At 43.1% G+C, this 23640-nt stretch overlaps 1 protein-coding gene across 2 annotated transcripts; it reads right to left on the reverse strand.

The window, feature by feature from the left end:
• Positions 1-1693: 1693 nt before the first annotated feature.
• ZC3H12D (zinc finger CCCH-type containing 12D) lies at positions 1694-21670 on the reverse strand. Of its 2 annotated transcripts, none has more exons than XM_066615577.1 (6): positions 21424-21670; positions 16014-16443; positions 11032-11171; positions 10525-10759; positions 8272-8378; positions 1694-5949 (listed from the first exon to the last, which is right to left on the reverse strand). In XM_066615577.1, the coding sequence occupies exons 2-6, from the start codon at positions 16304-16306 to the stop codon at positions 4886-4888; spliced, it is 1839 nt and encodes a 612-aa protein (XP_066471674.1). In that variant the 5' UTR covers positions 16307-16443; positions 21424-21670; the 3' UTR covers positions 1694-4885. The 2 variants fall into 2 exon arrangements, with proteins under 2 accessions (XP_066471674.1, XP_066471664.1); XM_066615567.1 differs by lacking the exon at positions 21424-21670 and adding an exon at positions 17212-17290.
• Between the last annotated feature and the right edge of the window lie 1970 nt (positions 21671-23640).

A 23640-nucleotide genomic window follows, 5' to 3' on the forward strand; every position in this document is an offset into this window, starting at 1 on the left:
TGGAAGTACTGTGACAGTCATCTTTGTCCCCAGAACTCCTGTGATGTACTGTTATCTTGTGTTGTATCCCTCTTGTTGCAGAGAGAAGTGCTGTGTGTTGTATGAGCACCTTCCTCCTTCATGCATCAATGCATACTGCTCAAGGGTCAAACATGCTCTGTGGTTTGCAAGGGTCCCAGTCCTTGTACAGCTGTACATTTTTACGATGGCTGGATGGGCAAACTCAGAAGGTTTATTGTAGAGATTTATATCCTGTTTTTCTACTCCAAAAAGTGCGCCACAAAGTCAGTGTTAAAAAAAAATAAATCAAAGCACCACAGTACATTTATACCGCAGTCAAGAATTAAAATAAGAGAAATAAGTACGTCTAGATAGGGATAATCAGGTTGGGGTATAATACCAGATAATAATACCACATAATACCAGAACCAGGGGACATCCTCTAAAATTGAGTGTTGGGCGGGTTAGGACAGACAAAAGTAAATATTTCTTTACTCAGCGCGTGGTCGGTCTGTGGAACTCCTTGCCACAGGATGTGGTGCTGGCGTCTAGCCTAGGCGCCTTTAAAAGGGGATTGGACAAGTTTCTGGAGGAAAAATCCATTATGGGGTACAAGCCATGATGTGTATGCGCAACCTCCTGATTTTAGAAATGGGTTATGTCAGAATGCCAGATGCAAGGGAGGGCACCAGGATGAGGTCTCTTGTTATCTGGTGTGCTCCCTGGGGCATTTGGTGGGCTGCTGTGAAATACAGGAAGCTGGACTAGATGGGCCTATGGCCTGATCCAGTGGGGCTGTTCTTATGTTCTTATGGGTGTTAACGAGGAGAGGGCAGAAACACATATTGTACCAGTTTCCAATGAGCCTCTGGCCCTCCAAAGACTTGCTGGAGCCCACACTGGCCTGACGCACTGCTCTCAGCATGAGGGCAACTGTTCGACCTCTTGCATGAGCTGCAGGCTCCCTCCACTGCTTGCAGTTTCAAGTCTGTAAAGCAGCAGTGGGAGCGAAGGAAAGGTCGATCTTGCTTTGTACAAGGCTTTTTACAGCTGGACAAGTCCCAGTGCCAGAACATCAGGTTACCAGTAGATCCAGTTTTCCACCCTGTTTCTCAGTCCTTTTCTACTTTCTGGTCTAGCTTTGAAATTGCTCTGTTTCACTTCCTACTACAGCAATTGCTCTCCCATTTTTAGAAAAGAAGCCATCCCGTTTCTGCATGGCTCATATAATGTACAGCTGTAGTTGTTTGGTGAGGAAGGGATTTTGTGGTTCCAAGTTCTTATCATGGCTATGTTTGCTTTATTGAAATAATGTTTTCCCTCTTTTCTGTGCTTCTGTATTGAAATGGTATTATCTCATCCTTAGATGACCTCCTGTGGGAAGCACACATTTCTCATTTGATGTCATCTCTGGTGCCAATAATTCTGTGTATTTTGGCAGTGCAGAACCATATCTTCCAAACACTTTTCCCCACTGCAGTTTCTCGACTGCTACTTGTGTGGTAGTAATTTTATGGATCAGAGTCTTTCATTAGTATTGAGTTTCCATGCATTAGCAGAGTTATCATAACTCTTCTGAATCACTGGATATTATCAGTCCTTGGACATGAGTTGGGGGAACATTTTCCCCATCTCAGGTGTCTTTTTTGTCTCATTCTAATTTTTCTACAAAATACACATATTAAAAGCAAAATATGGACAATTTTTTATCTGGACAATTCTGAAATAAAAACGTTAAATATTCAAATATATTGATCCAACTCCACTACTTTAAAAATGGTACTTCCACCTTGCTAGTTATGCCAAAATACAGATGGGGGGAGGCGGACATCCTTCAAGTGCAAAGTGCCGCAATTTCTACATCTCTTCCCTAATTCCTAGACCTCTCCACCTAATCTCAAGGGCTATTAAACTACAGATTCAACCTTGTGACCTTAACTGTCACACCCAAGGAGGAAAAATACTGAGAGGGTAAAGTTTTGAGTCTTAGATGGGTTTTTTGGTTTGGTTTTGTTCAGTGTGTAATAATCTGTAAAGTGTAATAATGACATTTTTTTGGCTGTCTGCTTTGAACTTTTGGTCAAGGGCAAGTTCTGTCCTCAAAGCATCTTATGACATAATACTGCTAGACTAGAAACACCATCAGTGAAGATTTATATCCATGAATGGTACTAACAAAATTCAGTGAAAGAAAGAGATGTGTAACTGCTCTAAGCAGGTCATGAAAGTGTAATCATGTATTTATCATGTAATCATCACCACTCTTCAATTTATCTCCAAGTCCTTTAGGCAGTTTAATTGAGCACCCCTGATAAACAGCTTTTCAGTTCTATTAAACATTGTAAAAGTTTGCAGCATCTGATTTATAAGTGGGCACATTCTTTTGTTTTCTCACTTAATACAGTATACGCATATAAGGGCTTATTTCTTATTAGAGAACTTCAGAACAAACAAAACAAAACCCAAGAATACAGTGGTCTTGTCCTGTTTAAAACAGGCAGGAATTGCACTCTTGTAACTGTATCCATAAAAAGCTATTTGATTTTGATATATGGATGTGATCTGGCAGAGCTGGTTCTATGGTAAGAACAAAAAAGCCAGCAATGCCAGTTTACCTGGAGATTTATCCTAAAAATCAGCTGCCCTGAAACACCATTATTGAGTTAGTTATAGGATATGGTACCATGCTCATCAGTCCAAGAGTGGTTTACAATATATCAGCCATTCGCAATTGAGCAGCACCACCTACAAAATTTGACTTAAAATGGCACCTAAAGGACCTGGGAGAATAAAGGTTTTCACCTGACACCCAAAAGGTGGAAAACTTAGCCTGGCAAGACTTCCTGGTGAGCAAATACTGAAGCCAGGGCACTGCCACCAAGAAGACCCTCTTTCCAGTCCCCACCTGCCTCATCTAGGTCAGTGGTGGGTCCAGAAAAAAGGCCTACATGAAATATCTTAACACATGGCCAGGCTTATGCAAAAGAAGGCAGTTCTTTAAAAACCAGGTCCCAGGCTGTGTAGGGCTTTGAAGGTTAAGTGCTTTGAATTGTTCTTAGAAATGGAAAGAGTTCCTGCAGTTGTGTTTAAGCCTGGTGAAAAATATGCCATTTTCCTGGTCTTCATCAGTTTGTCTATATTTTGGAACAACTATTGTATAACTTTCAAACAGTCTTCAGAGGTGCTCCCCCATTGTTGCCAATGGGACCTTTCACACTAGGGGGAAATAACATCTGCAGGATGAGGAACAGAGAATCCCAATTGGGATCGTGGAAGGAGAAAGGATTAATATCCCCTTCTTCAGTTCTGATCCAAATCCCTTTCCCCACTCCACTGTGGCTGATCGCTTTATAACAACAAAAACAAGCACACAAGTGCCGAATTGTGTAAGTTGTGTACACAATGGATTCAATATAATCCATTCAATTAGGTATTCAGCAACCCAGTGGTCTTGCATTGTGCCATTTGCATGGCTGCAAATACCATAATGTTGCACACAAAGCTTATGGTCAGACAAGACACTTTACAGGGTCTTGTTCTTGTCACCAAGTTACTTTGGTTTGCTGCTGCAACAAAGGTTATACTGTGGTGCATACACAAAGTGGGAGTGACTGATGTGTGTTTGGTGTATCTGGATTTCCTAGCACACTATGGGTTGGGACCCACTAGGTGGGTCGTAAGCCAATTTCAGGTGGGTCCCCATTCATTTCACTATTTTATTTTTAATTTATTAGACTTGATGCTTCCATGGTATGTGACTGCCTTTGAGGAAATATTACAGACCCATACTTTTAACAAGCTACAGTGTATATGCTTTTAACAATGATAGTAAATAGGACTTACTCCTTGGTAAGTGTGGGTAGGATTGCAGCCTAGGATTGTTAAAAAATTTTCCTGCTTGATGATGTCACTTCTGGTCATGACATCACTTCTGGTGGGTCCTGATAGATTCTCATTCTAAAAAGTGGGTCCCAGTGCTAAATGTGTGAGAACCATTTCTATCCGGGAAGGATAGAGTGGATAGAGAGATGCTCTTTACACTCTCACATAACACCAGAACCAGGGGACACCCACTAAAATTGAGTGTTGAGAGAGTTAGGACAGGCAAAAGAAAATATTTCTTTACTCAGTGTGTGATTGATCTGTGGAACTCCTTGCCACAGGATGTGGTGATGGTATCTGGCCTAGATGCCTTTAAAAGGGGATTGGACCAATTTCTGGAGGAAAAATCCATTGTGGGTTACAAGCCATGATGTGTATGTGCAACCTCCTGATTTTAGAAATGGGCTATGCCAGATGCAAGGGAGGGCACCAGGATGCAGGTCTCTTATTATCTGGTGTGCTCCAGATTGCATTTGGTGGGCCGCTGTGAGATTCAGGAAGCTGGACTAGATGGGCCTATGGCCTGATCCAGCGAGACTGTTCTTATGTTCTTAACCACTGTCCTAGCACATGCCCCTATGTGCTTAGAAATACATGTTTGCCCTGGACTTATTTAACACACTCACGTGTCACTGCTGTGGTTGTGGTAGATATTCACGTTGCACAAAATGTGAACCAGCTGAACATTGACAAGAAAAAAAAACTGAAGGGAGGATTCAGCATTTGAGAAAGAAATGACAAGTGGTGAAAGGGGTTAAACAGATTGCAATCGATGAGGCAGTAGTGGTCTAGGGAAGGAGAGGAGCAGAGGGTGAAGGAAGAAAGCAAGATGTGTTTGATGGATTGAAGAGCAGGAGGTTGTTTCTGGTGATGGCATGGCAGAACAGGCAAAAGCAAGACAGAAAAACACAGTGAAAGCTCAAGTCAAGCCCAGTCCATACACGACTGTTCTTGTCACCAAACTATTTATAGAAATGGATGTTCGACATGATCAAACTCCTGCTTACCATGGCTTTCTGCTGGGCAATGTGCTGCAGGGGTTCCTGTGGCACTGAACTAATGGCATTAAGCTGCTCGTGTCTAGAATATTGGTGTAGGAAGATGACATGGATTGCTCTGTCTCATATGGAAGGGCAGAGCAGGAAGTTTGCACGGTGTGTGCTTGCTCTGCGCAAAGAGAGCTGGGAGCTAAATGCTGCTGGGGCTCAGTTCCAGAGGGATATGAATAATACTCTACTGCTCTGTATGAGCTGGAATCCAACAGGTCATAAAACTGGGTCTGTGGATTTCCAGGATACAAAATGTCTCCATTTTTGCTGTATGAGTACAATTTGGCTGCAGGGGCTTTAGAGCGGTGTGGTCCCTTCAAGCCCTTCCTGACCAAGCCAGAAGGTATTTGTGAGGTCTGTATCACTGGTGTTTGCACCCTGCACAGCTGTGGGTGAGGCCTTAATCCTGGGACTTGTCCATCTATGCAGGCACCTGATCCTTGGAAACTGCATACTTGTAAGCATGGGCAGTCCAAACACAGATTGTGGTGAGACAAACGTGGACTGTGGTTGTAATTGAAGTTCTTATGTGAGTTGCCTTCCATGTCCTCATATTTACTACCTTCAAGTGTGTTTCCAGAGTAGGTCCTGGCACAGAGAGACAATGCAGAGAGTTGCTCCAATATGTCCCCTGCATGTCTTGATGGGCCTGGTTGTAAAACAGTAGATTCAGGCTGCCAGCCATCATCTTGTCTGTTTGACCACTCGCTTGCTGAATCCCTGATGTCGTCTTCCCACTGCAGAGAATGCTGAGGAGAACTGGTGGGAACTACCAGCAAGCTGGGTGCTGAGCAGCTTCTGTTGTCAACAACTTTGCCCCCTCTAGTATCAGCTGAACCTGATGTATTCTCATCTCTGTTGCTTTTGGGGGTTGAGCTCAATAATTCTCCCTCAGTCCTCTGAGATAGGCAGAAGGCTTTGGTCTTCGCCCGAAGTTCATCAGCCACAGAGAGATGGTCACCATTCATTCTTTCTGGGTGGTTGTATTTGCACTTGATACCATATGTACACTTTTTGCCTAGGGGAAGAAAAGAGAAGTTAATGAGCAAATCTATGTCAAGAACATTGACTGGGATGCATCACTAGGTCTCAGAAGCATTGTAGCACCTCGTAAGTCTTGCCTCACGAACCTTATCGAATTCTTTGAAAAGGTCAACAGGCATGTGGATGCAGGAGAACCCGTAGACATTATATAGCTAAACCTTCAGAAGGCGTTCGACATGGTCCCTCACCAAAGGCTACTAAAAAAACTCCACAGTCAGGGAATTGGAGGACAGGTCCTCTCATGGATTGAGAACTGGTTGAAGGCCAGGAAACAGAGAGTGGGAGTCAATGGGCAATTTTCACAATGGAGAGAGGTGAAAGGGGTGTGCCCCAAGGATCTGTCCTGGGACCGGTGCGTTTCAGCCTCTTCAGAAATGACCTGGAGACAGGGGTGAGCAGTGAGGTGGCTAAGTTCGCAGACGACATCAAACTCTTCCAAGTGGTGAAGACCAGAAGTGATTGTGAGGAGCTCCAGAAGGATCTCTGCAGACTGGCAGAATGGACAGCAAAATGGCAGATACGCTTCAATGTCAGTAAGTGTAAAGTCATGCACATTGGGGCAAAAAATCAAAACTTCACATATAGGCTGATGGGTTCTGAACTGTCTGTGACAGATCAGGAGAGAGATCTTGGGGTGGTGGTGGACAGGTCGATGAAAGTGTCAACTCAATGTGCGGCGGCAATAAAGAAGGCCAATTCTATGCTTGGGATCATTAGAAAAGGTATTGAGAACAAAACGGCTAATATTATAATGCCGTTGTACAAATCAATGGTAAGGCCACACCTGGAGTATTGTGTCCAGTTCTGGTCGCCGCATCTCAAAAAGGACATAGTGGAAATGGAAAAGGTGCAAAAGAGAGCGACTAAGTGATTGCTTGGCTGGGGCACCTTCCTTATGAGGAAAGGCTACAGCGTTTGGGCCTCTTCAGCCTAGAAAAGAGGCGCCTGAGGGGGGACATGATTGAGACATACAAAATTACGCAGGGGATGAACAGAGTGGATAGAGAGATGCTCTTTACACTCTCACATAACACCAGAACCAGGGGACATCCACTAAAATTGAGTGTTGGGAGAGTTAGAACAGACAAAAGAAAATATTTCTTTACTCAGCGTGTGATTGGTTTGTGGAACTCTTTGCCACAGGATGTGGTGATGGCATCTGGCCTGAACGCCTTTAAAAGGGGATTGGACAAGTTTCTGGAGGAGAAATCCATTACGGGTTACAAGCCATGATTTGTATGTGCAACCTCCTGATTTTAGAAATGGGCTATGTCAGAATGCCAGATGCAAGGGAGGGCACCAGGATGAGGTCTCTTGTTATCTGGTGTGCTCCCTGTGGCATTTGGTGGGCCGCTGTGAGATACAGGAAACTGGACTAGATGGGCCTATGACCTGATCCATTGGGGCTGTTCTTATGTTCTTACATTCTTAAGTCTCCCTTACAGGATCAATACCACTGATCCTGCAGAAGTGAGACACCTTGGTCACTCCCATGTGGCAGATAAAAACAAGCACAATCTTTGATATCAATCTTTATGAATCTGCAACACACTTGATGTATAGGAAGAATATGGTGTATTTTAGATACTCAGATCACTAACTGGCTTGAGGCTGACATGTTGCAAAAGGGGATGAACTTGTTTGCCCCCTTGTGGTGATTGTTACAATTTCAAGCTTCTGGTGAAGCAGTAGTAATCCAGCCTTCTATGTTCAGAAATGACATACTGTACTTATTTTTCTCACACTGTGATGGTCTCCACTATGCAGTGAGGGTGTGTAATATGCAAAGTGTGGAATCTTACTGACACAAGCTATTCTTTCACTGACTTAAGTATGAGACAATGGCTCACTCAATCATGATTTTAAAAGCAGCCAAGTTTATTCCCCCTGTGGGGAGAATCACTGCACAGAACTAAAAGTAGCAGCTTCCTTGTCCTTGTTGCTTATGCAAAAGCTGCTTCAAACTTCCTGCCTCTTTGCATGATGAAATGTGGGGTAGCTTTTAAAATTTTCAGGAAGTGGTGAAAGGTATAAGGTGACTTATAAAAACAGCTTTTGGCACTTCCATTGTATTGTCTGATTGTACTTCTGTTATGGAAAGGCTTGCAAGTTTCAGGTGCTAGAAAACTTGCACATGAATCAGTGGAGAGCGGGTTTAGATATACACGTTCCCCATTTGGTCCTTATACTGAGAAAAGTAGATGCTAGAATTGCCACTGGATATTGCTCTCACTGAGAATTCAGTTAGGTAGATAGGTAGGTAAGCAACTGGTAAATAACATTGAAAAAAAAATACCGTAAGGACAGAGCTGCCATTTTGGCTCAGGGATGAGTGGCTTTTTGCTGAGGAAACTGGCAAGAGAGGGTCCATTTCGGCCTAAGGGATCATCAGGAGGCATAAATCTAAAAACAAAATGATCACAGTTAACTGAACAGATAATGTGCTAGTTTCTGAATTACATGAACATTCTCAGTAGAGATTTTTAGGTATGATTTTAGTAGAATAATTCAGACTATGGTCTTCTAGATAGAAAAACATTAACAAAATATATACAGTTCCTCCTTTGGTGTAAACTGGTAAGAGACATGAAAATGCAATATTGTTATATAGTAGTGTTTTTGTAAAGCAGCCACCTGTATTATAACTGGGCAAAAAGAGGGCAGAATTCGTCGTTGGTGCTTTGGAAATGGATATTATCAAACCTTGGATGGAATATAAGCCCTTTGAAGCCATAGATAGGTCTGGGCAGGAGATGTGGTGTAGAGACTCCGTTAGCCCGAAGATAACATCAGAAGTTTGCCAGTTCAAGGACACCGGCAGCTCCCTGAAGGGCTGAGAATGGCGAGACCTTGAAACAGCCGACAAGCCGAGCTGAGTGATTCCACCTGCTCTTGGTGTGAGCAAGAAGCGTCTTGGCTGCCCTCCATGTGAGAGATGGAGCTGCTTGCCAGCCTGCGTGGGAGAACTGGAGGCCAGAAGTGAGACCAAACCAGGAAGATCTATTCTGAAATGTGGTTGGTTCTTGAAAGAGAGAACCTCTATGATTGTAAAAATCCCTTTGAGGGATTTAGAAATGCCTGCCTATGTAAACCACCTTGAATAAAGTCAGAGGAGTAATCTGGTGACCAGAAAGGTGGTATATAAATACCTAGTTATAATAATAATAATAATAATAATAATAATAATAATAATAATAATAATAATAATAATAATAATAATAATTATTATTATTATTATTATTATTATTATTATTATTATAGATAAAGATTTTTATAGTCAGTTATTTGCCTGATATTTGCAATCCAGTTTATTCATCTGATCACTCGTGTAGAATACATGTTCAGAACAGAAGAATATTCAGAAATGTATACAGCAACAACTGTAACAAATGCATGCAAATAAGTTGAAAGGTATGGAGCACAATCAAACCAAAGTAAAATGAAGCACTTTAAAGCCCCATTGCTTTCTAAGGGAGGCATTTTAGATGCATGCATAACTCTCCATTGAAATCAATGGGACATAAAATGCTTAACTGCTGGATCATGCCAATTTTGTTAAGCTGTATCTAGATATTTACTTAAACTAATTGGACAGAAACTCTTTCTTTACCTAGTGTATTTCCCAGGTCAATTTCCAGCCTTCTTAAGAAAAACAAACCTGCCATTAGATTATCTACCTCAAATGGCCTTATAAGGTCATTGGTAATGAAGAAAGTGAAAGGCAATCTTAATATGTAAATATCTTTTGTGGGTTTTTCCAATTCAATTGTCTTAGGGCACAATCCTAACCAGGTCTACTCAGAAGTAAGTCCTATTTTATTCAATGGGGCTTATTCTCAGGAAAGTGTGGTTAGGATTGCAGCCTCAGACAGTTTGTTCAAGCAAATCCTTTTCTCTAATGACCGGGTATTTGTAATTTTGAACTGCTAAATTTCTTTAAAATAGATCTGAGGGCTTATTTTCTCCTACATTTACTCCATCAGGGAATTCAAAGTGACATACACAGGGTTCCGAGGCAATTGCCCATCCTGACACTATGACTAGATCTCAGCTCAGGTAGCTTTAACAAGGTGGGCTGTGTTGCGTACTCTCAGATCGTGCCCTGGGATCACTGGGTTCCTTGAGTGAGGTGGTCTGTAATAGCGAAACACTTCCCTGTGAGCCAGCTTGCAATCTTTCCCTGCAGTGTGCAGTTGTGAGAGAATAAGTGTATATTCTAGGACAGTTTAGTATGCACAGTGCAACAATGGGGCCCAAAAGTTTGCTCTGAGTGAATTGTCTGTGAACCCTTAAGTATCTCCCAAACCTTGTACATTTTGACTTGACAAAAATGCAAGTGCTCTGCAACATGCAAATTGGTGTGGAAGGGGATTACTTGAAGGTAGGAAGTGTGAAAAGCAGTTCACTTTCTTGCTTCCTCTTTTTCTCATTGAACTGCACGGACATGACTATGAACGCAACGTAAAGCCTTTCAGCAAATAAAGCCCTGAAGTTTCCGTTTTGACTCAGAGAAATGTGTGAAATACTTGCAAATACGTGCATCTCTTACATGTCATTGACAAAGGAGTACATGAGCAGTCGCTGTTCAATGAACCATTTCCACTCTGGGTTTTCATTTTGCAGATCCCGAAAGTTGTCATTGGAAATGATGACCCCGTCTTGCTCGTAGGCCAGTTTAACTATATAGCGATCATCATAGCAGGCCATCCTCTTGCCTTTTATTTTGCGTGAAGGTGTATACACAAGAATTGCTTGCTTTGCCAGTTTTTCGAGGATATATTGATCTAAGAGTTAAAATAAGGGAAGAATTTTTTTTTAAAACAGAAGATTCCAAAAATTAGTGGAAATTCGGAAGTTTAAAAACATTTTTAAAATCATAGCAGTTGCAGCACCAGTGCTCCTTGCTCCCCAGATGAGGCAAACATGCTTTGCGGCACTTCTGCAACACCAAGAACCAGCAGTTTGCATGTACCGTCAGCGGTAAGGCCCATAGGATTGGACCCTAAATCTTCTATTACACTTAATACTGGAAATGTGATTTGGAACAGGTGCCTACCTGTGATAGTTGTATTAGATCGGGTTGGCTCCTTTCTCCAAGATGGGACAAAGACTTTGATGTATTGGTGACCTCTGTGCTTGAACCAGTCTACCACAAGCTGAATCCCCAAACATGAAAACACTTCCTTATTTCCGTGGCTGAAGAAAAACAGAGAAAGAGAATGTGCATTTAAGACACAAAAATTATATTTTAATTTCTAACAGTTTCTGCTTTTATCACCTGCTCAGTTTACAAGAGGTCCATCTTATAACACCATCATGTTCCTTAAGAATGTTTCCTGAAGGGGGGGGAGAGTGCTCTTCTCCTTCCCCAGTGTTCACAAGTCTTTGAAAGAACTCTGAATCATGACGGGACATTTTTCACATTAAACTAGCCCCAAAACTATATAGATGACTAAAAGCCAGGAAAAGCATAGGCAAGGCACAGAGTCAGCAGTGTATTTGATCAGATATTTGAAATAAAGTCCAGTTATTCTGAATTAGCTGTATTCAACTAATATTGAGATGTCACATAAAAAGGCAGCAAAGGGAGCAGTCCTGGAGGTGTGGTGCTTTATTCTCTAAATTTGTATCAGGTGTTTTCAAAACATGAACAATAAAATGTAAGTTTTAAAACCTGCAAATAAAAAAAAATGTGCATTCAAAAATGCCCCAAGTTACTGCTCCAAATTCAGGTATTCAATATACAGAAATTAACTTTCATATGTCTATCCTGTGTCATAGCCTGAGCTTTTGAAGTGGCTGAAAAAAGAGGGTAATAATACAAGGAAAATTTTTACTTATAAGTGTTTCAGCATTAGGATCTTGGGTAAAGTAGTTGGGTAAACGTTAATGAAAGTTTGTTTCCTTTTGGAAATGTGAGGCAGAGCATAATCCTGATTGGAACCATGGTTGGGTCAATTACTAATGCTCCTACATTCCTGCTGCACAGTCCAGCAGTTGAAGGAAAAACTAACATCCCCCCCCCCAATAAAAACCCATCCAAAACTCACATTGTGCATAACTTATCATTTTATCCCAAGTGGAGCAGAAAGTCTGCAGGGCAGCTTCTGTGGAAGCCAGTCAACTGATGTCAGAAAGAGAAGTCAGGCTGCAGTCTTCAGTAATTTGAAAGTAAGTCTCACTAAATTCAGTGGGACTTGTAAATATGAATAGGATTGGGCTGTGTGGCATCTGTTCAAACTGGCAATCTATATGGGGCATCAGCTTGAAGTGGGATGCACTAGACCTTTAGCTTTCAAAAAAAGAACTTGGGGTCTCCAGGTAGACCAACAGAATGGAATTTCACACAGGTGGAACAAGACAATCTTGGAGGATCTTAAACAAGTCAGAGCTTGAGGAAATAACCCATAAGGTAACCTACAGGCACAGTTCTTTAAGTTAGCAATTAAGTTGCATCCTAGCAGTGGTTGGCTGTAATGATTTGCCCTTTTCAGATTCTTGTTTTCATAAAATCTGATTGAATTGAGGGAATCAATTTCCTGACTTTTAGCTATGTCTGTAGAAGGGCAATAAACCAACTGGGTGTCTACAGAGCAATAAATGTATTCAGATAAACTCTTTCAAAGATCCTGGAATAGTGAAAGAAACTTGTTCTTTATGCTACCTTTCTATTACTGAAACTCTTAGATATGTTATTATTTCCATTATATAGTGCAAATTTCAATTATGCAGCAATTGCTTGTGTTTTATATGTTTATACCCCACTCCATTTTAGATCTTGAGACAGTCCCTACAGCATGGCTGTAGATCTTTTAGTATGGGTGGAGCCTAATTCTGTGTTCTTCTGATTGTATCACATGTTTATAGACCAATCCTATCTGTGTTTTTCAAAAGTAAGTTATGTTGATTTCCATGAGCTTGGTCTCTGACTAGACTGCTGTAATTGAAGCCTTAAGCTTGACAGTATTTTACAGTATGTATTGTGGTCAGCCTGTGAGGAAGTAAATATTCAGCAAGAAAACATGGGGAAAGTGTTAACTTCCCTCCCTACACACTCTGGTCCTGACCAAGTTCCTACCGTCACATCTGTGTTTTTTAAAACAGCAGTGAGAGTCTTCTGATGTTCTCACTACACAGTGAGAGTACTCCTTGTGTTAAGCAATGACAAGCTTGATGTAACATGTAGTTTGGCCCCTAGAGGTGGCTGTAAGTTTTGGTATATAGTTGGGAATCCCATTAGAGTGGTATAAATATCCTGTTCTGAACAATTATAACATAAGAGCAAGGTTCTATAGTGTGCATCTTCTTTTCCACTCTGCTGCACCTTGCCAGTTTTACAGTCTTGTATTTAAGGAAATGTTGGAAAACCACCAGCACTGTAGGTGGATTCCTGCCTGTTAGGCATGAATACAACAAAATGTCCACCTTTACTTGTATATCTGCAAGTGAAACCATGCGACTGCTAAGTGTAAAGGCAAATCTGGAAAAGCATCCTTGTGAGTTTTCCATCCAAGATATTCTGAACAATCTTTTTAAAAGCTCAAAGGTTCCTCCTTTCAGGAACCATTGTACCCTTGGCCCTTGCTAACTCTTGTACTTGGGTCACTGAGTTTCCCTGTGAACTCCAACGCTGTACCAACTTTATGGCTCTTTTTCTGATAAAAAGAGGGGAATCATTCTTTCAAGCCTCTTGAATATGTACCATAGACATTGAAATGAGTTAGGGATTCCAACCACCTGTTACCTAATCATGTAACAAGGTCACAAGAAGATATCCAGGTCTTGCTAAGGCATTGATTCCCAACCTTTAGGAGCTCACGGACTACTGAGGCATACATTGAAATTGTCTTGGACCACATGCAACCCTCTCCATTCCCACCACACAAAAAAATACCATTCAATTTGGTAGCCCATGGGGGAGTGCTTGGCAAAATGTCAACTGTAGGCGGGTCCATTCTCTGCCCTCTCTTGTGCTTCATGGGGAAGCATCTCAAAGAGTGAGTGCTCCTCCACAGACTGGACTGGAGAATGGACTACCTACAGCCACATCCAATACTTCAGTGGTCCGTGGGGGGGAGGCGCTCACTTGGCGAGACACTGCAAGTGATCAAAAGTTATCATCTTTTTTTTCCTGAGACCCCATGGACCACTTCTCAGGATCTCACGGACCACCTGTGGTCCCTGGACCTGGACCACAGGTTAGGAACCAAAGCGCTAAGGGCAATCAGAGGGAAAGAGAGAGAGAGAGCGAGTAACATCAGAAAAAGTTACAGATGGAAGCAGCTTTGTAAAAATGAGCAGCAGCTTTAAACAAGGACAAGAGGGAGAGGAGTGCATGCACAGAAATAATGAGTAGAAAAAGCAAAACAAAAGTGGGGCTGCCGTGTCCAAAAGATGAATAGAGAGTAAGCAGGAACATGTGCATATCCAGCAGCAATGCTACAAGGGTGCGTTGCTGGTAGCAGAAACAGATGCCCCTGCTATCAGCATCATGCAGGTGCAAATGGAAGAGACAGAAATTAGACTGACTACTTTGCCTTGCTACACAGGTAAAATGGACAATACAGAAGCCGGTCCTGGCAGTTGGCTGCCAAGCCCTTTTGGCACCATTTCACTGGATGGTTGTGTATTGTAACAACTTCACCATATCCGAAAGTGCTAAGAACATAAAAAGAGTCTGGCTGAATCCCTCCTGTTTCCTTGCAGAAAGAAATGTTTGCAGGATTATTTTAAACCATGGTAGGAGAGATATCACCTTGCCTAGGGAGTTTCCACCAGGGAATTGCTCTCCTAGCATGCCAAAGTGCTGGTGCTATCTGCATTTCCTTAAACAGAAGACTGTCGCTCCTCCCTGTGCAACCCACCAATCTCTGGCTTTATCATCAGGAAGTTTACAGCACGCATAGCAACCCAATGCTAAAACTAAGAACACTTACCAGTTTCTAAAGAATGCAATTTTCCTCCAAAACAGTCATCTATACTGGCTGCAGATGAGTTTATCAAAATCAGACAAATACTCTTTGAAAAGTGGATGTTACAATATTAAAAACAAATGGAGGGAAAAAATTCTGAAAACATTTCTCCCCCAAGGGAGGTACATCTACTTAATCTCCTCTCCATGTGCCACTATTTATTACGTTGGTAGAGCCAGTTGCCACATAAGCACATTTATATCTTGCTAGATGGCCACAGGAGCAACCGATTCCTTTCTTGTGTGAATGAGCCGCCATATATCAAATACCTTAAATAATCATGTTCATGTTGCCTCAAACGTGATAATGTGAGTCAGCACAACTAGTCAGCAGTGACTGCATCAAGGGGTGCACATGGATGTGTGAACTGACTCTGAGGGCTGAGAGCAAGAAGGGTGCATTTGGCATGAGGTTTGGTTAACAATTATTAAGAATATTTATATAGTGGATGCTCAGGTTGACCAGAGCAGTGATTTTCAACCTTTTTCATCTCAGGGCACACTGACAAGGCACTAAAATTGTCAAGGTACACCATCAATTTTTTGACCGCTGACAAGGCACACCACACTGACAGGGCTTACATCCCCCAGTGGCCCTACTAACAAATGATCCTCCCCCAAACTCCCACAGCACATCTGCAGACTATTCACGGCACACCAGTGTGCCACGGCACAGTGATTGAAAATAGCTGGACCAGAGCAAGGGTAGTCCTGATCTGCAACTTTGTTTCTTAGACATTCGCTTACCTCAGGTTTCAAATAAGCATTTATTTTACCTCAAGCATAAGCATTTTACCTTGAAGAAATACAATGCTTTGCACAGAGGAAGCAAACAAGTGGGACCATACACCCTACTCATGATTCACTGTCTGGGAGGGACCTGGTATTAGTTTGTAGCTGAAGTGCCATGCTGAAAATGTCTGCACCTGAACTCCATAATGTATTCCCCCTTCCCCCCCCCCAGTCCTAGACTTTCAGCTTATATTTCATAGGGTGAGGATAATTTCAGACTTGCAACCAAATACAGTAAAAAGATATGGGACTTAACAGAATGAAAAGATGCTTGCCTCATAGCGACGTTGCTGCCATCAATCACAATGGGTCTCAAGTCACTGGCAGGATCCCTTGCTTCCTCAGTAGACATTCGGAAAGTTGGCAAGGCCTTGCATGCTCTGTGGGCTACAGGTTGGGGATGTGCCCACTGTTTGGGTTCCTGAGGCCTACTTCCCATTTGAATCAGCTCTTGCAGCAAGTCATTATCTGAGGCACTTTGGCCTAGCTTGTCTAGTACTTTGCACACTTCCTCTTTGCTGTAGCCCAGCTTGCAGAAAAATTCCATCTTGCTCAGTTGTGCTTCCATCTCTGTACAAAGCTAGGAGATCCTGATAGGAGAGGTTGGTTGGAAGATGGAGAACAAGCTGTGGTCGTGTTTGCTTGTTTTATGGGATGCTTCCAGGCAATAGAGTTGATGGAATGCAGCCACTTCTTGCATACCCACTGTAGGAGGAAACAAAAGAAAATGGTTGTTTAGTTGATACACCAAGCAGACAAATAATGCCGTCTGCAAAAGTTTTCTAAGTGTGATGCATGTCTCCTGAAGGTGGAATTAGTAGTTGCCATAGAGTTTGGAATGCTTGCCTGTTTCCTTTCATCAATTTTTATATGCCTTTTTAAAAAAACAAAATCAGGATTTAAAATTTATATTTTATAGCAAGTTTATAAAATAGGCAACTATATTCGCATGCTTACACATGTGATAAGAAATCACTAATCTTACCAACTTCATTACATGAAACTATTAAAAAAAAAGTAGCCCATGAAGTGTGTGCCTTCAATGACTGAGGAGATGAATGGTTATTGATCAAACATAAGAACAGCCCCACTGGATCAGGCCATAGGCCCATCTAGTCCAGCTTCCTGTATCTCACAGCGGCCCACCAAATTCAGCACCTCATCTTCATCTGATCAGCACCTCATTTTCCCAATGAATGCAATTATGCCTGCATTATGGAGATGAGTGATGCTAAGGGTCAAGGAGGCCCCTGAGACCTACCAGGTTATGCAGGTATTTTGCATCCCAGGGTGCAAGGATGCAGTCATTGGTCCCTTAAGGAGAGTGAGCACTGATATCCAAGTTGCCTTCCTCTCATTGCTGAGATTCAAGAGTTTCAATTTTCTCTTGAGTGAAAAGAAACTCCTAAGGGGCAACACTTTGAATCTTTGCTCTGCAAAGCTCAAGACATTATTAGCTGCCTTCTGACTTACCAGAGGACTCTAGCCTTCGCTCTCCAGCCTTTCCTCAGCAGTTCTGAGCACAAATGAACCCTTCTTGTTTTAAATGTGTGTTCAGGGCAACCAATGTTCGTCAGAAGAACAGGTATGCGCCCAAGATAGGTGTGCAAGAGTGACGTATGCATGAGCCTGTACATCTGCTCACAGACACTTCAGGCTTATCGCTGATGAGAAACTTCTGAAAACAACGTAACCAAGGAGTTGCACTGGCTCAGTGTGGTTAGTGCAGTGCAGATATCATCGCTTTGCATGTGTGAGGCTAATCTCAGATGCCACAAATGCTGAGCACTACGCAAACATGGCAACTGTCCAATGATGCTGGAGAAAAGTGTTGTTGCCAACCACGAAAACAACTCATGGCTTCTGGTTTTGGGGTTATTGCAGTTTAAAAACAAAACAGTTGTGTCTGTGCAGGATTTTGAAGCCATTCACTTTCTTTTAGCATTATTGGTCTGTGCTATTTCCTGCCTCCATAAAATGATTAATCCAACTTGGATAAAGACTCTGCCTTAGAAGACAAAATTGAGGGGAAACAGATTTCATCCCAAATGTGCCATACTGTGCCGGATCTCATGGGCCTTAGCGTTTCAGGGCTGCAGGAGGCCAGAACCTTCAAGGTGCTGTTCAGGTGCGTGCACATCAAGTGCAGCCTTCTCAGATCAGTTGCTCTAATGTGATACCGTCTTGTCCTAGACTCATCATTCTAAAAAGTTGGCTGACCACCCACCACTTTGGCAATTCTTGCCAGCAATGACAGAGGAATGATGGGCAGCCCAATCCTGAGCTGCCCCGGCTATAAAATGGCTGCCATGGCATCCTGCGCACAGTAGGTCAGCCACCAGTGAATCCACAGGGGAAGGGAACTCCACTGGTACTGCCTCCCTCCCACCCTGACCTCTCCCTGCCCTCCCCTGTCTCCGCCCCCCAGAACACCTCCTCCCTGCCTCCCCCCACGCCCCCACTCTTCTCCGCTGCCCAGCAGTTTGAGCAACTGCGGAGTGACGGAGCACCGGTGTTCCACTGGTGCTAGCCCAGGGCTGGCTGGCACTGGGCTAGCTCCAGTGCTCGACTGGCACTAGGGGCTCGCAAATGTGCTTTATGGCATGTTTGTGACAGTGCGCACCAGTGGTAAGCTGGCTATTTAGGATTGGACCCTGCAGCAGTGAAAAGTCTCTGACTGCATTGGGCATGATAGGGGGAGGGGCAGCCTTTGTAAATTGGAAGCCTGTGGCTGGAGCCAAGTCTTTTATTGGTTTTTGTCATTTATATGCCATACCTAGGGATGTATAACAGCACTAATAATGGTGCCTGCTACTTGTTCACAGGCTAAATCAAGTGCCAGTCTAACAGGGTGAATCACTGGGACCAGATTGAACCTATGCGCATGGTCTTCACTCCCAGCTTGTTGCGTTCTGGGAGCAATTCAGTGGGACCGTCTCAGTTGTATGTCGTCGTTCCCCCATGTGCTTCCTGATGCTACATTGATATTTTTGTGTGTGGTAAGTAACAGATTCTGATAAAGAATGAGGTCAGAATAGATGTTTCAATCATACTTCAGAAGCAACTGCAAAATAACACGCAGAGGGTGAGCTCACTAATGTTTGCAAAGAGGTTTGCAGGCACAAGCTGTGAGCTGTGGTTTCCTTCTGGGCTGTCACTATGTTTAACTCAACACCAGAGCACAACATTAGGAAGAGCCCTGCTTCGTTCTGGTTTCTGTTTTAGAATCATCTGCTGGCAATGGATATGTGTATCTCTGCACATTCTTTTGCTGCTAGCTGAAGTGGGGCTGAAGACCCACACCTCTCAAGCACTCCAGAAAGATGGAGATGCCTCATTAACATTGATCCATAACAGGGAAAAGTGCTTTCACTGGAGCTCATTCATCAGAGATATAATAGTGCTATGTTCACATAACTCACTTCTCGGAGCAGTGAAAAGTTCTAGAGGTAGAACTGGCCAGACTGCGGCTGCCTTTGGAAGAAAGAGCACTGAAGAGTTATGCACCTTTGTAGTATTTGGTTTGTTTACGAATCAGCTGCTGAGAGGCAGCAAAGCAATCAAGAGGGTACATCAGTTATTGAGGCATTTCTGTAGAATGTAGAAAAGGTGTAGAAATGCCTACAGACCTGATGTACCCTCTTGATTGCTTTGCTGCCTCATTCCATTCCAGCCTCTCATTCCAGCCTCTGACTGTTCCTGGCTCAGATCAAATGGAGGCTCTTCTGTCTTAGAACACATGCCTCGGACAAACCAAACTCATTACTGAATGAAATTATTATTTATTAGAATATGTATATAGCACTTTTCAACAAAAAACAAAGCCCTGTTTCAACTCAAAACTGTTTGCATAGCAACAGGAATAAGATGATTCATGTCGCAGAAACTTACAAGCTTAAAAAAAAGATTGAAGGCAGACACCAGTAAGAGTGTGGGGGGGATACTATGCTGGGATAAATAGGAACAGATTTGCTTTGCTGCCCCTCCTAAATATGAGAAACACTACTTTCAAACACCCAGTTATGCAGGGGTAAAATTACTTATGTAAAAATGTAATAGTGTGTAATTACTTTAAATATTTGCTACATGCACTTGACAAGCTTGATGGGATTTCTGCTAGTTTTGCTCTGTCAGCCTTCTGTCTCTTGGGCCCATCTTCTTCTTCTTCCATTTTGGAAAGTGGGCTCCCCTCCCCCAGTATTATATTAATGAGATGGAAATTAAGAAGACACAGTTCTTGTTTCCATGGACTTCATTCTCAGCCAGCCATTTTCAACCACTGTGCCAAGGCACACTGGTGTGCTGTGAATAGTCTGCAGGTGTGCCGTGGGAGTTTGGTCATTTATTATTAGGGCCATTTGGAGGTGTGAGCCCTCCACCAACAGTATGGTGTGCCTTGACCATTTTAGTGTCAGTGTGCCATGAGACAAAAAAGATTAAAAATCACTGCTCTAGGCCATCCTAGGGTTCACCCCAGTCAAAAAGGTGCTGAAGGGTTCATAAGTACATTTGTATGCATCCACTTCTGGCCTCCCTTGCCTTTCTCTCTGCGATGTAAGAACATTAGAACAGCCCCACTGGATCAGGCCATAGGCCCATCTAGTCCAGCTTCCTGTATCTCACAGCGGCCCACCAAATGCCCCAGGGAGCACACCAGATAACAAGAGACCTCATCCTGGTGCCCTCCCTTGCATTTGGCATTCTGACATAACCCATTTCTAAAATCAGGAGGTTGCCCATGCACATCATGGCTTGTAAATGGATTTTTCCTCCAGAAACATGTCCAATCCCCTTTTAAAGGCATCCAGACCAGATGCCATCACCACATCCTGTGGCAAGGAGTTCCACAGAGCAACCACACGCTGAGTAAAGAAATATTTTCTTTTGTCTGTTCTAACTCTCCCAATGTGTATTTCTGATGTGTATTTCTCTCTTGCCTCTCCCTTCACTCTGGTTTCTGCCCCACTTTTGACACTGGGATTATAACTCCTTGATGAAAGAACCTGCTGCTTGCTTATGAGTCTGTAAGAGCCACTGATGGGTCTGTCTGTAGTTATCCCATTCCACATGGAACCTGAAACTGAAGCTTTTTCCTCCTTGGTCTTCTCCTGTAGAAGAGACTCTTGCCATTGTATGTTACAATTACTGGACAGTAGGGGAGGGGAGGCAGACAATGACAGAGAGACTCATTCTGTTTTCATTTCACAGTGCATAATGGACAAAGCCACTCTCGTGTCCTGCCCAGAGGTACTGTCTCTCTCTCTCCCCCCCCCCCTTTCTCCAGTAAGAGGATTCTGTTTGGAAAGAATGAGAATTGGGTGTTTGGATTCCTCCAAATCTGAGCATACTCACAGGTGCTTTGGCTTCTAGACATCACACCTGAGCAATACCCTTCCTCCTATCCTAGAGCGGTGGAAGTTAGCCACAATTATTCCAGTGGAAATGTTCCAAGGTATTCTTGGAGGAAAGGCAGGAAACAAATGTAGTAAATAAGACCACAATCACATGGTGTTAAGGGCAGAGTGCTGGGTCAGGATAAACCATTAATGCCCAACATTGCATATACACAACAGGGACCAAATGTGTACATCTGTGGGCAGGGCAAAAATGGGTTAAGCCCTGCTCACTCATCACCCACCAAACAGCATTGCTGAAATGGGTTTAAAACCAATGATCTGTACTCACAGAAAGTGCAGTGCCATTCCTTAGTGCACGGAGAGAGATGAGGCTCTTTGGGTCACTGATATCCAACTGCTCCGGCCTCAGGCTGAGAGTGCAATGGCAATGTTATTCCCTCCAGGAAGTGCAGCCTGTTTTTCAAGGCATGCCGCTGTTGGTGTCAGCTGAAAGTGCAATGTGCAAGTTACGGCCCATTTCATGAGAACATTTTTACTTCCTTAAATTATATCAATTGCCTCAGGCTTTGGAAAAGACAGCCCATGAAGTGGAAAGAATGCCACAGCCATCGAGGCACAAGCACAAAGAATATTTAGAGGGTGGTGCTTTTGGCTTTCATTGGAATATTGGTTTTTTTATATTACATAGAACTCTTTGTCTTCTGGCATTCAATTAATTTAATTGGTAAATGTTCTGCTTTCCCTTTCTTTATGGCTTCCTGGGGGAGGCTGTGACTGAGTACAACTTTTGACCGCATCCAGTAGGTCTCCTGGCTTTTCAGAAAATTGTTTTGTACCTTTCATAACCAATATCTATGCTTCCTGGTAAGGAAGGCATAGAGCTGCAGCTAGAAGAAGTAGCATCATTAACGCTGGTACTTGTGTGGTGCTCATCATGCAGCCCTGTGGATCACAGTTTTATGGTAATGGTTAGCTAGCTCAATGCAGACCAGCAGCCTACAGCTGCTGGAGGTCAGTGTGCTGCAAGCAGAGAACAGGTGCATGGTACAAAAACTCTGGAGATCAAAATGCAAAGGCAAATAAAGAGCAGGGTGGACAAAGTGCCTAGCAGTTAACAGGCATCTGCCTCCATGCTTCTGCTTTGTATTTTGACAGTGAGTGAGTGGGAAAGGCAGACTGCTGCTGTCACGTACCCATCTGGGAAGCCTGGCAGGAGTAGGTCCCCCTCTAGCATGACCAAGTTCCCAAAAGCCAGGGTCTTTTGGGCCCTGCTTTATAAAATGGGGGGGGGGAGAGGAAGGAACCCTACTTTGTGGGTTTGGATACTTAGGATCACCTTGCACTGCCTCATAGTCCAGTGAAAACAGCCAGGTATTCTGTTTACTAATTAGTTAGGGAAGAAGATGCTAAGCAAATAAATGCCACCACAATAAGGCAAACACAGATACAGTATTTTCAAATTACTCAGCAGTTCCTTCTGAATGCTGATTCATCATGGAAGGCTCTGAGGTGACCTTTATCGCAGAAGGTCCAAAATGGGTGAAAGGCAGAAAATAGGGGGCAATCAGGGATTTTCATTATGGAAAATATTAATTTTATAACTTGGGGCAAAATTTGAGGTTGTTCACCACACTGAGTTTTTCATATTCTTCAGAAGTTTCTGTCATTCTGGCTGATGAAATGATCTGTGCAATTGAAAAGTGTGGCTGCATGTGCAAAAACTGAATAAGCATATCTTAATTTAAAAAACAAAACAGAACTTAAAGCTTTATCGATCTTACTTAACCCATTTTTGTCTGGCCCCCAGGTGTACACATTTGGTCCCTGTTGCGTATATACAACATTGGGTAGAAAGTTTTTTTTAAAGGAGCCTTCTGCCAGATACACTATGAGTGCTTAACTTGAAGTTGGATGTACTTGAATTAAAGAGATTTAATTTCCATGTTTGTGCATGTTTTATGTGACCTTTAAACAGGCGTGCTCGAAATGAAGTATACTTTTGATCCTGCCCATAAGTTGTTATGAGAGCACCATTAAAATATAATTTCTAGATAAGGCATGCAAGTGGAGTGACCTCTGCTGCATTAGGTCAGGGGTGCCCAAACCCCGGCCCGGGGGCCACTTGCGGCCCTCAGGGGCTCCCAATCCGGCCCGTGGGGTGCCTACTGTCTCCAATGAGCCTCTGGCCCTCCAGAGACTTGCTGGAGCCTGTGCCAGCCCCACACAACTGCTCTCAGTGTGAGGATGACTGTTCAACCTCCCACCTGAGCTGTGGGACGAGGACTCCCTCCACTACTTGCTGATTCACATCTGTGATGCAGCAGTGGCAGCAAAGGAAAGGCCGGCCTTGCTTTGTGCAAGGCCTTTTATAGGCCTTGAGCTACTTCAAGACCTTCATTCATATAAGTTCCATCTCTAATAAATTCATTTATGTAAATTTATTCAAATTTGAAATGTAAATTATTTTTTCCCCGGCCCCTGACACAGTGTCAGAGAGATGATGTGGCCCTCCTGCCAAAATGTTTGGACACCCCTTCATTAGGTC

This window comes from Tiliqua scincoides, chromosome 1, assembly GCF_035046505.1.
Source record: "Tiliqua scincoides isolate rTilSci1 chromosome 1, rTilSci1.hap2, whole genome shotgun sequence".
Taxonomy (NCBI): Eukaryota; Metazoa; Chordata; class Lepidosauria; order Squamata; family Scincidae; genus Tiliqua; species Tiliqua scincoides.

What these genes read in the sequence shown, in the direction of transcription:
- ZC3H12D (XM_066615577.1), bottom strand. Translation starts at nt 16,306, where the DNA reads ATGGAAGCACAACTGAGCAAGATGGAATTTTTCTGCAAGCTGGGCTAC. An exon ending in TACTCCTTTGTCAATGACAT is followed by an intron (nt 8,379 to 10,524) that starts GTAAGAGATGCA and finishes TTTTGTTTTTAG; the next exon opens with ATTTATGCCTCCTGATGATC. An exon ending in ATGGCAGCTCTGTCCTTACG is followed by an intron (nt 5,950 to 8,271) that starts GTATTTTTTTTT and finishes TTCTTCCCCTAG; the next exon opens with GCAAAAAGTGTACATATGGT.